Raw genomic sequence first — 16,043 nt, forward strand, 5'->3', positions numbered from 1 at the left:
GATACTTTATCTCCTGAAAGTGCTCTAATGATTGTATCCTATTGTAAATGAAGCATTTTTTTTTCAAAATAGTTGTTGAAAATAATATTTAAAAAGTAACACCTACTTAAAAATAAAAAAACAACATCGTATCGTTCTGTCAATACTGGTCAAATGATTATTTCATTGATTTTGTCTTGTTTTATTTTTTTTCTCATTAATCAATTTTTTGTATAATTTTTATATTTTTAAAAAATAATATAAAATAATATTTAAAAAGTAAGAACTACTTAAAAATTAAAAGCAAAATATCATACCTCAGCTCCTGCAAGAGCCCTATCAGCACTGCTTCGTACATGGCAGTGTAGATATGCAGTTGCACCCAGCTGCACTGTCACATTAGTGCTGGTGTTGTTTTCCGCTCCTACGATGGCCTCAGCTCTGTTATAGTCGTCGAAATTCGGATGCCAGAGCTGTCGCCATTCCGAGTACTGCTGGATCTTTCTCTTTTCTGCAATAAAGACATATATTTTTTTTAGTAAAATGCATAAATCTGTGTACGGGAGACCAAGAAAATTCATTGTTTCATTAAATAATCTGACAGTACTTGATTAAAGCACGATGCGAAGAATGGCACGGAATATCTCATAAAACCAGTTTCAGTTTCCTTTCGAGAGCGTCATTTCCTGTTTTAGCGCCCTTCATTAAGTACCCTACGTAAATCCTATTTTCTTTAGCGTGATACACAGCATCAAGAACAATAACAACTTTAGAAATTTACCCCAATCTGGAAAGCAGCAATCGTTCACGGAAAGTTTAAAGTTTTAAAACTACTATTAACAAAGTTATGATCCGTATCGAATCTTAAAATCTCGGAAGTCAGCTTTTCCCCTCATGTACGTGGGCGACATACAAAACAAGGGAAATCCCCTAAATGAGCACTTGACACAATACGAAAGGAGCAGGTAAGTAATGCTAAAAACGTTGCTAGTCAATTTTTGGAGCCGTTTTAATTAACAATGAGCAAGGTAGCGACCTTTGATGTTCGCTTCGGTTTCAGCATCTTGCTACTTACTTATAAATTACTCGCTTCCATAATAACTTCTCGATGCAAATAAGAACTAACTGAAAATGTGCCAGCGAGACAATGGAGAGCGTCTACATCTCATTTTGCAATGTAGCAAAATCTCCGGCACACCGGATTCATCCTTTGTCTCCATACAATGCAATCATTTCCACCGACTCACGCTCTTTTTACTCTACCGTGCGTGTATAAACAATTATATGAGTACGTACTCTAATTGGAAAGGTTCATTATACCTATATAACGGGACCGGAGTTTCCAGGCCTGCCACGATTTTATTTGTTACGACAGATCAAAGGACGCCCCAAGCGCGAACCCGACAAAACTACCCACGAATGATATATTAAATTAATTAGCTTGAATACAGATACCGCAAATTATCATTCCGAGTTATATCTTCGCGGAACTTTGAATGGATGTTAAGTTATGTCCGCAACAGAGCTCTATTTTAATGGCCGCACAATAAATACCTCAAACTTTAATCATAACTGTTTTGTCGCTTAAGATACAAGCGCTAAAAACTTTATTTACATTTATTTGATGCGGCTTTCACGGCCTACGTAATTGTTTCTACTTAATACTTTTCGTAATTACGTTTTGGTTTATTAACAGTCATTAAACTTGGGGACGCCATACTGTTTAAAACGATTATCTTCTTCGCTAAAGTATTTCGACCACATTTGAAACATGTATCGGATAATAAATGCCACATAAATTCAAGAAACGCATTGTATCTATTGATCGGAGGATTGACCCAATTATAATGGAATTATAGCGGTTCTATTATAGAAATTTATTAATTTTTTTATTCGAAAATAATAGCGTATGGAAGTAAAATACTCGTTTGCCATTATTAAAAAGACATCGCCAAAGAGATATCGACTTGGAGTAAAGTTTTCATTATATTTACGGATGAGCATGCGCATGTTACAAGCATGATGTAATAATTGTAATGGTTTACACAACTCCCTTTGTGTTAAAAAAAGTGCCTTTAATATTACATCAAAAGTGTTAAAGCTTTAAAACGGTTTGAACAACATTAACATAAAAATTATTAAATAACTGCCTTAAACAGAACACTTTATAAATTTGAATTATTTAATTTCAAAAGAAAAATTGCCACTCTGGAAATTTGAAACTAAATTACATTTGTGTCAGAGTATACACCACAGAACTTTATTTCAGTCTTGTTTCTTGATAAAATAAGTTTACTCTGGAACACGGTGAGTAACATCGCTCGTATCTTCTTCAAGTTTATAACTAGATAAACAATCGACATTTAAGAGCTTCTCAGAAAATGCTTCATTAGCAAAATGCAGGCACGAAAACTGTCAACTTTTAGTTGTCATATTTAAACAGACTTTGCAAATTTTACATTCTTTCACTTATATTAAATTAGTTTCTGTTTCTTAGGAGTCAAGTTTTTCCAATTGCATATTTTAATATTAACGTTAAAATTACGTTGAGTTAAATTAAATAATCATAGTTTTAGTACAATTGAGCGATAAAAGTTTCACGTTTGGTGATTACATTAACCTAAATATATTTTATTCCCTTCATTTATATTTAAATAAGAATTATGATTAGTATAAACATTGTCTTTTTACATAAATTATAAAATAACTGCTTGCAGTTATACATTATAAATTAGTTTGTATTGCAATAAAAATAAAAATAAAACAGCTCAACACATATTATGTAGAGGATTTCAATTGACATAACACAACGCTGGTAACGTTCTAAAACTAAACCAATTCTGATCTTACTTGTAAATTGTCCGCTGTGTTCTCGTGTCAGTAATTTACAATGAAATAAAACAGTGAAAAATGGCAGAAGCGACGTCCTTTATGTCAAACAAGTACACAGGGGAAACTACTAAAACAGTTATAAACTTAGTTAATAAATTGCACGCTTCCAGATGATCCAACTTTCTACACCAAAACTACTGCATACATAATTCGAGACTGTTTTTCATTCTACTTTATGCCTATGTTGTAGTTATTAATGAATTCACTTACTACAGGAAACTTACTTTATACTAAAGGAACTGTTGCGAAAACGTGAAAGGGATTTTCCGTTCTTAAAACGAGATTACATGCAAAAATTTCCTGAATCTTAACCGAAGGAGAATTTGTGTAAATGTAAATGTACATAAAATTCTAGGTATACTAAGGAATATTGTTATTTATTTACATACGTACGTATTTAAAATCACGAGGTTGCACGTATATAATTATTTTCTCACATGCGTTGCTGACATATTGGGGCCACGACACGTTAAAAGCTTCTAATAGCAATTAATGACTCGACCTCTAAATGTCCAAAATAATAAAATGACTTCAAAATTTCATCGTCACAAATTATTCAAACGTCGCGTGCTATATGTCACGCCATTCTGACTATTTTGTCTAAAATTGTGTGACCTATAAAATTTTGTTTATCTGGAACCTAAATAATGATGCTGTTTTATTATTTAATAATAAATTGTGTATTTAAATGTACAGAAAAAAATCTGAACACAAATAATTTACGACCCTTTCTTCACAGTCAAACTTGACGAAAATAAATGTATATTAAAATATATGGGACATTTTATTAAAGGATATAAGGACGAAAAAAACTAATCTATTATAATGTCCACAAAAAGAATGAGAGATGTGACAGTTAAACGCCACCACGAATGTATTATTCATATTGACACAGATAATTATCTACCAATTTAAAGTTGATTTCAACACCTATTTTAGGCACATGAAAGTAATGAGGTGGGATTAATAAAATTATGATAAAAATCACGTAAAAGTGCAGCAAACACAAAGCTAACGCGGAACATAATCCGCTCATCAAAAAAGTAGAAAAAGTGTGAAACGTAGTTAACGAAGTGCAATACAATGTAATTAAATCAACGGAGATCCTGTGTTTTCATCTGAATCGTAATTTCAGCAATTCATTGCAGTAATGATGTTCAAAATGCGTGAATATTATGAATGGTATTTAACTGGAAATTATTACCCACGATAGGGGCTTTAATGTAGTTTAGGCGAGCATAACACAAAAGAAAATAATGTGCGAAAATATAAATATGTTAAGGGGTTCGCATGTTTATTGCCTGGCGGAATACAAAACGCCAAAAAATCGAAATATTTATCTGGATGTCCTTGGACGGCGTTTCAATAATTTAAGAATAAAAGTTTCGTGACAAGCCACTGTCGAGGACGTGATTAATATCGCGGACTGCACTGTGTACATTTTCATTTATAACCGTTTGCCGAGTATATTTCACATAATTAATGTGCAATTTCGCAGACCAGTAAACAAGATGACTTTCCATGGAAATTTATTAAACGCGTAACATAATTCAAACGCTAGTTGAAGTATGTACATGGAAGGTTAATTAAAGAGTAAATGGGTTTGTTCGCATTGTACGCAAAACCACAACTCACTCCATATTCATAATAAAACGTTGTTCAACTACAAAGAATTCTTTAATAAACTACTCCTAAATGATCTCAATTTTTACTCAATTTTCAGTCCCCCATTCTAGAAAACACCAATAACGAAAAAATATAACGAGTAACTTCGGTCACAGCTAAAATTCATGGTATTTTTAATCGGATTTAATTAATTAGCCCGTATCCAATTATAGGATGAATCAATAATTGAATGAAATTTAATACTCACATTTTTAGTATATATGCTGCTTTAAACATTGCAATTTTATGTTGAATATAGGTTTTTTAAAAACACATACATTTTATTTCTGAATATTCTGAATATTCATTATCGCTAATTGTAAGTCTGGAACGTAAAAAAATTCTTTGTAGTTAAAATCATTAAAACGAACATAAATCGCATATAAATAAATATTCATTATACCCCACGCTACACGATTCAATTATAATGATGACAAAAGAGGAACACACGCGCAATACTTTAATCTCACAAATGAAGAGAAAATAATTTATGAAAATTTTTTTAGAGAAAATCAATGACAATTCCTCGAACATACATGACAATTAATTAAAAACGCCAGGCAATAACTCTTTGATGATTTATGATACACTATCCGCATATTTTTATTCCGCCCGTCCCTCCTTCTGTCATTTGCAAACTTTTTGACCAGCAAAGCAACTTTTCCGTTACAGATAAATTCACATTTTAAGTCCAGAAGAGGAATTCATTGTGAAACGCTTGTTTCAAAGTAAAAGGGTCGTTGTATTTACCTCATTAGCAAAAGGGGCCAAATCCGTTTCGCTAATAATACTTTTGTTTTCGTTGCTAAATTCTCTTTATGAACTTACTTTGGACCCCCGAATAGATTTTAATAATGTACTTTGAAACGATGGGTTAAGTAACAAGTTGAAGCTTCGTTCGGCGCGACCAGAAATAAATAATAACGGGCATTTAACAAAGTTTATTGCCGAAGATTATCTGCAGAGCTTTTAGTTATTTTACGTTTATTATTGCGGCAAAATCAACACAACGCGTTGCGAAAATAAATATAAACGTAATTAGGAAGTTTCGTTAATTCGATTAATTTCAGTCGGATACATAATTTCTATGCGGCCTAAGCAAATAAATTTTCAATTTATATGTATGAATGTTATCGTAAACATGAGCTAAATATTCTTTATGTTTATTGGATAATCAGTAAAATTGAATGTTGCATAAAATTCAACGTATTGTCAAGAATTTTTATTAGATTTTGATGAAATTCGCAGAATAGAATCCAGGAAATATTAATACGTCAAATAAGATACAAATTGTTATGGGTTTCATAAATTTCAAATAAATGAAAATTTGTAATATTAAACAGCTTTGAATTGATGGTTATTTTATGACATACAGTATTGGTCAAAATTATAGCAACTTTTTAAAATGTTAAATATTAGCCATAACTCTTTTATTGAATGTGAACTGTTAAAATAATTTTAGTTTGCTATTGTTTTATACAGTATTATAAAAATTACCATATTCTTATTCTATAAAATGTTACATATGTATTTCTAAATTGTGGTGGACATAAATATAGATCTGTGTTATTTAATTTAACATTAACACTTTATATAACATCTTTTTTGTTTTAGAATTTTGACCCATCACCGTAGAATAAACTCGATCATTTTCCGAATATACGACCCGTCTATACTCTTTCAAGCTTCTTTGTAAATATTGGTTGTTACTAGACACTTTTAAAAAATGCTCTCCAAAGATGAGTTCTTAATTTTAATAGGAAGATTCTTCTCACCTTCGTTTCACATTTTTTCTTTAGTTCGATATGGCAAAATCCATAGTTCGCAATTACTTGATGTTATTTGTAGAGAATTGGACATCTTACATATCTCATAACTCTTACCATTTACAAGAATTTAACATAAATATCTTTTTTAATTCTAAATTTGAATAAAATTTTATAACTTTTGAGTTTATTTTGATAGAATAGAACTGTTTATAAGTTATGTTTTATCACTTGTTTCGGAATATATTTCGTTCTAATCAAGTTTTCCATAATATTGCTCTTATCACAATTTAGTATCGTGACTTAATATTTTTCAACAGGATTAATTCAATTTAAGTAGCACAACATATATTTTTAATATATTTTAATAAATTGCTATATTTATGGCTACTACTCTAGTTTTAATTAAACAACATTTATAAAATGAACTAGCTTTCTCTTTAAAAAAAAATATTAAACTAAAGAAAAAATAATTACAGTCAAAGTCTTAATTAATTGTACAGATTAAAGTAACACATTCCCTCATTCCTTAAAATAGTAGTAGTATGGGAGTTCGTGGTCTGGATATACCGTGCAGATAAACTGAACTGAAACATTGTCTCCCACACCCGTTAAAATAAAACCACAAGAATTTATCTAATAAAAAGCGTCCTTGCAATAGTTCGTTGGTGCATTTTTTATTAAGTCCGTATCCGTATACCCTTCGTTATCTTCCCTGTCCGCAGCATACCAGATGCAGCGTCGGTTTTTGTTGCAATTTATTTCGCCGTAAAGGAATAACTTGCTCAAACAATGCGGCGGCACCGACTGCAAATATTGATGACCAACGCGCTTGTCCCATTCACTGAATATATTTAAAGGCGCCCATTTGCATAACTATGTTTCGAAAGCGACTTTTTACCCCCCCGGTCTGATGTGCAAAGCGACCGGAATACAAAAATGCCGGCGACACCACACCCCACCACCCCTGAAAGTACGGACGTAGCTACGCGTAGTCACGGCGAACCGGACGGAATGGACATCGTCTGCGTCACACAGCGATCTACTTCGAATTCCTAAGTGGACACATGTTTATTTATTAATTAATTACGAGGTGTCTGCGGATCGTGTTACATAAATACTTTATTTATTATATGTGGACAAGTTCAATTAAATTGTTCGTTCCGTAAATGATATTCAATTAAGTTTGAGATAATCTACGAAGCGGGGTCATAAAACGGTTCTTCAACTTTCTGAACTTGCCGAAATACACTAATTTATATGCATATGGTAATATTGATAAAATCAATAAACCATTGGCTTCGCTCTATTGCTCATAAAAAATACTAGACACCAACTTGTTTTGCAAACGTTTGTTACAACTAGAGACTAGTTTGAGGAATACTAAATATAAAAGTTCTTGTTCGGACAAAACTATTGTTAAGTTGGAGCATCAATAGTCTAAGAAGTACGATAAAACATAGCGTTCTATAAAAAATGTATATAAATTTATTTCACAGAATTCCATATTATCTATAAAAAACACACACAAATGTCTAATTTACTTTCCTCTGCGAATATTATAGATTTAATTTTAACCTTTAGTTAACATATTCTTATTATTTCTACTGACTGGTTTACGTTTTATTTATTCAAACATTTAAGATTTATTTCTATTCATTTCATTGTATTAGACTGTTAAATGTCTATTGTATCAAAATTGTATTTCACGAGACAACGACGTCATTTAAGATAGCTTTAAGGTGGCTTAAGGCAAATTGAGGTAGCTGAGAGGTTTAGTGTTTCCCAAAGTATCATTAGTCGGTTCTAGAGGCACTTTGGAGAAACTGGAAGTCCGGCTGAACAGCACCCAGGTCGTGAACGCTGTCCAACAGCAATTTACTATCGATATTTGACATTAACTGCTCGAAGCCAACCTTTTCTTGCTACACCTGGTAACGGAGTTACAGCATGCACAAAATATATTTATTAATCAGTATACTGTAAAAACAGATTACATGAAGCCAATCTATATTCGAGAAGAGCAATAAGATGTCCACCTTTTACTAGAGGCTATCGAGGGGCAAGAGTGGCATGGTGTGGAGACTTTTAAAAGTGATTGGGCCACAGATTTATTCACCGGTGAAATCCGATTTGGTTTTTACTCAGATTGTTGTCAAACGAGAGTTTGAAGACGATATGGAAATTTAGAATATTTTGGACACGCCCAGGAAGTTTTTATGCATAGAGGTGGCACAATAGTAGTTCTTTGTTCTTACAACCAATTGTCCTTCCATTTTCTGGGGCTGTGGGTAAAAACTTCGGCCTTACGCACGGAAATGCTCACACGAATGTCTCGAGTGTGGTGACAAACTTCAACTAAGCAATAAAGGTTTTACTCAGGCTATGGTAAAACAATCACCAGACTTAAATGCGATGGAGTATATGTAATACATGCTATAAAGAAAAATCTTCATAAATTAGTAATTTTCATACCGATTTTAGGTTTAATTATCTTTTGCTACAGAATGGACTCAAATACCTCAAAATTATATTTACCACCAGCAATTATATAGAGTGGTGGAGAACTTTTTATTAAAATTATTTTTGGTTGAGTTAAATTACATTTTTTAGTTATACTACAATATACTATTTGAATTAACTTTCTTTAATATTTTAAATTTAACAAATATTTTTTATTTTAATTTGGTTTAAATAAGAAATATGTTATTTATAATTTTGTATTTTGTTTATATAAAGGTCTTACACAAAATTCAAAGGTTTACAAAAATATTGTTAGGCTTTTCTTGTGTGTACATCGTAAAAATGCGGTAAAAATTATTGTCCAGGAAAAAACCACCTTTAAAATCTTGTCAAATTTTATAATAATATTCATGTCATTTATAATTTAAGTTGTTGCAAGTTGTTGTTTATATTTGTTCCCTATTTAAAACATTTATCTCTATTAATAATATCTTAAACACGTATAGTACACATGATAAGGCAATATTTTAAAGAAATACTTTTTAAATAACTGCACCAATATGAGTTTAGTAAACTTAATCTAAAAATATAATAAATGTTAAAATTTACATTGATGGTACGAAAAGACAGTCAATCATTTTTGATCACATGGTACTTTTTATATAACACAAGAAGCAATGATTAATTATTTATTAATAGAATTACATTTCTATTTATTTTTTATAATAATTAATTGCAGTAAACCCAAAAATCTCAAGAAAATAACTTGCTTAAGGCATTTTTTTTGCTGTCAGATTTAGATTAAGCATAATAAATCTTTTTTATTCTTATTCTTTCATAAACATATGTAGGTCAAGTGTATTTTTCGAGTAGTTTACTCAATATTTGTGTTTCTCAAAAATTATATTTATATAAATAACATATATATTCATAAACCCTTGGAAAATCGCTTTATACGAAATCGCGTAGCATAATACCCGGTGCCCTGAATTAGAGGATTATTAACAACTATCAATCAATCTTTTGTTAAAATTGTCACAAACTCGCACTTTCCACGCTATTATTAATGAAGTCACTTGGCAAGGTCACAAACAAACATTTGTTACCCGGAGATGAATAATGTTGTTCAGCAGGCATGCTTCTTCAAACTATTAAAATATTTTCGTAAAATCCGATTAAACATTTTCGTTTCAATTACTTGTCTAATTTGGACCAAAATAAATTATCAATCAGCTGGAAAAGCCCACACGCAATCTACCTGTTGTATGAAATTTCAGATTGAATATGTTAAATATATTCTGATGAGACAGACACGATTAAAATTCATCACGAATGTGTGCCGTTCTATATAGCGTAGTGAATCAGAGAACAGTTTAAGTTGGACCTGACAACAAGTAGCAAACAAGATATGTACGACCTGAATTTCTGCCAGAATTGCTCGCCACCTTCGCCACTGATATCAAAACCACCAGAGTTTCAAGTTTAAATGGCTCCAGTTATTCGAAACTGTATAAATATGTGGGATATCAAACTTGTGAGTGGCTCGCAATTTACCGGATTAATTTATGAGGGTTTAAACATGTTTAAGTGAGTTCGTGGGATATTTAACAGGATTTCAGAGTCGTTGCGAGGAGATCGCGCAAAATATTCACCGAAAACATGAAGTAAAATGTTGAAAAATTGCAAACGGTCCGTATGCAGTGAAATACTGTTGTTTTAATGATTCCGCTGTTTTGCTTGGACAAACGGCTTTAATCTTTTTTAAATCGTTGTCAAATATTTTGATAGCAAACTTTGCGTACTCCGTAATCCAAGCAATAATATGACTGAAATACGTTTTATTGCAGGCGCAACGTTATGTATATTTTTTTTTTAGCGAAAGCAAACATTTATATGTATGTTGTCAAAATATAATACATGTATAATATCGAGAACTCGTTTAACAAACAATTTTTTGTCATAGTGTTTATGTCAACATATATTTCTGAAGGAAAAACTCATATCTTGCGTCAACGCTTTGTTAGCTGGAGCACTTTGTTAAATATATATTGGAGTGATGTTCGAAACAAAAAGCCAATAATGAAATTACTTCAACCATTAAAGACATAAAAGGGACACATCTCAATCTTTTACGCGAATTTCTAAATCGATGCGAAGTAAATTTTTACTAGACACTTCCAACACTAAAATTAATGTATTTGCAATTTAATTATAACTCATATACGTCCTCTTTAATGTTCATATCTTTTGTAGTGACTATGTCATGTAATGGTAATATAAAAGGTACGCATCTACCATTTTTAAATTGAGTAAGTGTTAAAGTAATATAATTTAGGTACATTAAAGATAAATCAAATATTTTATTAATATTGTATTAATAAAATATTTGGTTTATTTATTGGATAAATATGAGCAAAAAATACATTATTTTATTATAAAAATTATTAAAAAGTAAATTAAACAAATGATATAGGACATGTCATGTATTCTCCTAAGTTATTCATTATGACATTGATTTGAAATTTTTATAGCAATTATACCTTGAACTTTTAAAACTTTTTAAATTTCTTTTAAATAAAATTTCCTGTTTTGTCGGAAATGCTATTAACATTGATATTTTTCAAAATTTTGACAGATTGATGGTTTAACTAAAATTTCTGTAAAGCCATTAATTTTGAGTGAAGAAATTTTTTGCATACACGTTAATCAAGAATCCTTCTATAAGAACCTATTAGTAGTATTCACAATTTTATACGGGGTGTTACGTTTTATTTTGTGCATCTTAAAACATCAATAACTTTGTTATTTTCAAGGTTTCAGTGTATTTAATTATGATGTAAAGATTCTTGAATATTAATGTACCAATGTTATGTTGAGTTATTTTAAGCGTATCCACCATTTTTATGTTCATTAATATTATACAGTAAAAGTTATTTATTCACGGGTTATATGTTCCGTAAATATGCCGCGAATACAGAAACCGTGAATATGGAATGGTAATTTATATGGGATTATAGGGGATACGTTCTTAGGTGATAAAATACAGAACAAATACATAAAAAAATCAATTTAACTGAAGTTTTTAACCATATTGATTAATTATTATCTTCAGGCTTACTGAATCTTATCCTGATTCATTTGAATATTTTAATTAAGTTTTTTGTGTCGCATCCACCATTTTTACAACTGTTGTTAAAAATGGCGAATGCGCAACCAATCCAATTATTAGTTACTATTAACCAAATTCTAAGAATAAGTTGATTATATTAAAAGTAATTTATTTTATCCACTGTTAGATCTATTTTTAACAGGTACTATTTATTTTTTTTTAATTAATCTGTAAACTAGCCTTTGAAATATTATAAAAAATGTTTATAAATGTTTAAATATCGTGAATGCGCAAACAAATTGTATAATTACAACTACATCCAAAAGGCAATTAATTTTATGTTTTCAAATATCTTATCCTAATTCATTTGAATATTTTAATTAAGTTTTTTGTGTCGCATCCACCATTTTTACAACTGGTGTTAAAAATGGCGAATGCGCAACCAATCCAATATTACTATTAAACAAATTCTAAGAATAAGTTGATTATATTAAAAGTAATTTATTTTATCCGCTGTTAGATCCATTTTTAACAGGTACTATTTAATTTTCTTTTAATTAATCAGTAAAGTAACCTTTAAAATACTATAAAAAATATGATCGATATTATTTAAAAACATACTTTTGGCATAGTTGTAATAAGGTCTATTTTACTTTTTTATTAGTCATTTGACGTTACGAAGGATATTGTACCGATGTTCAGATTTAAGAATAAGAAACTTAACTATATTAAGGAAAGGTTAATCAAACATTTTATTTATAAAATATCTTTGTAGGCATTGTAATTTGACTTGAACTATTTCTCTAATTCATTTTAAATAAAATTTGGTTTCCTGTTTCGCCGTGTAATTGAAAATAAAATGCCTATACTATGTTCTATACCAAAAATTAATTTGAGTTACTAATTTTCTTTCAAAATTTTGACAGATTGGTGGAGATTTTTTCACGTTAATCAAGAATTATTCTATAAGAAGCTATTATTAGTAATCCATAATTTTATACAGGGTGGTCGTTATTCACGTGCATATTAAAACATCAGTAACTTTATTATTTTCAGGGGAACACTATGTATTCAAGTACAGTGTGAATCTCCTTGAGGGTTAATGTACCAATGTCAAGTAATAGTATTGTTGCTTTAGCGCATCTACCATTTTTAAGTTTATTAATATATTAATGTAGTATTAAACTACGTTAAATAAATTAACTATATTAAAAAAAGATTAAACAAACAATTTATTTATAATATGTACTTGTAGGATAGAAATAAAAAAAATAGAAAATAATTAATAAATTAATTATTAGAAACTATCAATACGTTTTTTGACAAACAAATTGTAATCTTGACTTCCGATTCCTTTTCAAAAAAAGCACTTACTTCATTTAGTCTTCTTACAGTTTTAGTTGACAGTTGGATGTCATACTCAATATTTTTTGGTTTATTTGTGTGAAGTTTAGAAAAGCAACCAACATTTTTAATTAATTTATCTTCTATTTTCATACGCTTCTTAAGAGCCCTAATTTTATTCATAATAATATTTGCCAACAAATTTTCTTGAACACTTGAGTTTCTTTCCAGTTTGAGAAATTCTTCCACTGTTTTTAAGTGAACAATTAATAAACGTATAGTTTCTTTTATCCACTAAAACCATTTTAAGATCAGTAATTTTAATGTACTAATAAATTATACTAAGTAAATTAAATGCATATTAAAGACAAAAAATGAAAATTTATTAATATTCAATTTAATTACCAAAATTAAAATATTTTTAAATTAATAATAATGTACGCCTTCTTTAATGGCGCATCCACCATTTTTTACTCAATATGGAAAGGTCGATTATTTTACGTGATAAAATACATTTGTGAAATATATATAAAAAAAAAAAAATTAAAAATCGATTAATTTATTATTTATGAAGTATTAATTGAAAAATAAATTAACACACTCCGTCGATAGCTATATTTTATTCATTATTTCGTCGATGAATTGTTAATTAGCTTCTGTAAACATAAGTGACGTTTAATTACCGAAAAATCCCTGACCATACAAATTTATGTGGAGTTAATTTTAGGATTTGATTAATGAATAACTTAAATAATCCGCCTTGTGTGGTGAACGTTTTGGGACGTAGACCTGCCACCATAATACTAGTAATTCCCCAAATGTGGGGGTTTAAGTTATGCAAAAACTGCGAGGCAATACCTTGTTTATTAAATGATTTCTTTTAACAAGTTTAACAACAGTTTAATTCGTTAATTCATGACTCAGGTTAACGATGCTTTTCAAGTTTTTAAGTGCGCTTTAGGCAATTTAACAAAATTAATTTTATTGCATAACTTAAATGTTCAGTTTAATAGGTAATAATTATAAGAGGTGAGTATTTATTATTAAAAATGGTCGGTTCCTAAATATTTTTATGGCATTTTATAACAGCGGCAATAAATTCACGGTGATAAAAACGCATTATTAACAGTTAGCCGTTTCTGGATGATTTCCCTTTTTGCGTTACGCTATCAGGAACAGTTGGAGCGGCGCAATACGGTCGGTGCTGACCCCCGTCCAGTTATTGTATAAACTGATATTATTATGACATTCCCCGTTTTGTATTTTGCGGTTTCCACGAACATTCCGCCGCCTATAAAGGGCACGCCACTGATGACGTCAGAGCTTTGGTCCCGGCGTATCTAGATAAAAAATGCTTTCGCCCGGGACCCAACCTATTCGTCATAAGTTATTGTACAAATTAATAACGGAGATATGCAGCTGTTCCAGTAAATATGAATATTTTTATGGGTATGAGGCCACTGGGAATATTTGCTTGACATACTCCCTTTTAGGCGGAGATAAAACGACCACTATTTAGCCATATTAAAGCGTAAAAGTGGAGAAAATTCTCTTTGCTTATTACCTTTTCTTATTGCCCGGCGTCGTAAACTCCAACGGCTAATTTATATTGCACAATAAAATTAATTATATTACTTTGTTTAAAGAGAATTATGCAGTCTAGTTAAAACTGCGAGAAGAGGAGAGTCGTTAAACTTTAAGCCGATGAATTATCCAATTAAACCCTAGTTAAACGCGATAAAAAATTAAATTAGTGCGAGGAGCACGACTACGCTACGTCTGCACAACATTCAAATATTCATCTTGGTTCTACTTTATATTTAAATATTGTTGATTTATAGTTTAATTGGCACTGAATATGTTCACGTTTTTTTTTATTACTTACTATGTTGTCCAAATTTTATTACATTTTATATGTAAATTAAAAAAAAGTAGCTACTGAAATTATTAATTTCACTTTAATCTGAAAGTAGATTTTTTGTCGAAAAATATGTAAAATAAATGTCACTAATGTCTCTAAAGAGGTTCATATTTTTTTACTTTTAATGGAACATTGTGTTAACCTGAACTCCCGGAAGAGTAATGCACCTAATAAAACGATTTGTCTGGAGATCGATTCCCCCGATAAAAACCCATTTTCAATGTATGATCGATGTTTATTAAAACTTTTACTATTCCATTATTGTAGAGGTCGATATTAATTTAATTGTAACACATTCTCGCTTTTTTGATTTAATGGTTTTGTTTGAATTATCAGATTATAAAAAATGTGTTCAGTAATTTAGTTTAGTTCTATATCCTGTAAAATGTTATTCGATGGAAATATTGTTTTTCCATTTTGCGTACGTGCAGTTGGTATACATATAGTGGTACTCAGAAATATAATTCACATTTAATGTTAATTAGATAGTATAATCCTCTAATTAAATCTAATCAAAATATATTATTTAAAATTATTACACTATGTTCTTTCATAATTATTTATTTTGTCCAAATAATTTTTACTTAAATTAAATCATAAACAGAATAAATAATGTGGCTGGTCACATTATATATATATATATATATATATATATATATATATATATATAACTGTTTTTGAGTTTAGGTCTTAACCTTTATTTGGAGGATGACGAACGTATTGTTTGCCAACATTATGGAGGATAATCAAAATATATATTGAATTTTTAAGAAGTTGTATTTTTAGCACGTTTCTTTATTGTATTTTTAATTGAGTTTTTTGTCTCATATTTGATAATAATATTCTAAACCATTTTTCGGGATCATTTTAAGTTTTTAGCAGTGTCAACAATATTGAGAACTTG

At 29.9% G+C, this 16,043-nt stretch overlaps 1 protein-coding gene across 6 annotated transcripts in view; it reads right to left on the bottom strand.

Moving 5' to 3' along the window:
- Positions 1 to 16,043, bottom strand: part of LOC109594497 (hemicentin-2) — a 300,510-nt gene that overhangs the window by 25,824 nt on the left and 258,643 nt on the right. For all 6 annotated transcript variants that reach the window (XM_049961987.1, XM_049961988.1, XM_049961986.1 and 3 more), the window contains one exon: positions 297 to 490. In XM_049961987.1, coding sequence (XP_049817944.1) covers positions 297 to 490 — 194 coding nt within the window. The remainder of the gene's footprint in view (positions 1 to 296; positions 491 to 16,043) is intronic.

This window comes from Aethina tumida, chromosome 1 (assembly GCF_024364675.1).
Source record: "Aethina tumida isolate Nest 87 chromosome 1, icAetTumi1.1, whole genome shotgun sequence".
NCBI lineage: Eukaryota > Metazoa > Arthropoda > Insecta > Coleoptera > Nitidulidae > Aethina > Aethina tumida.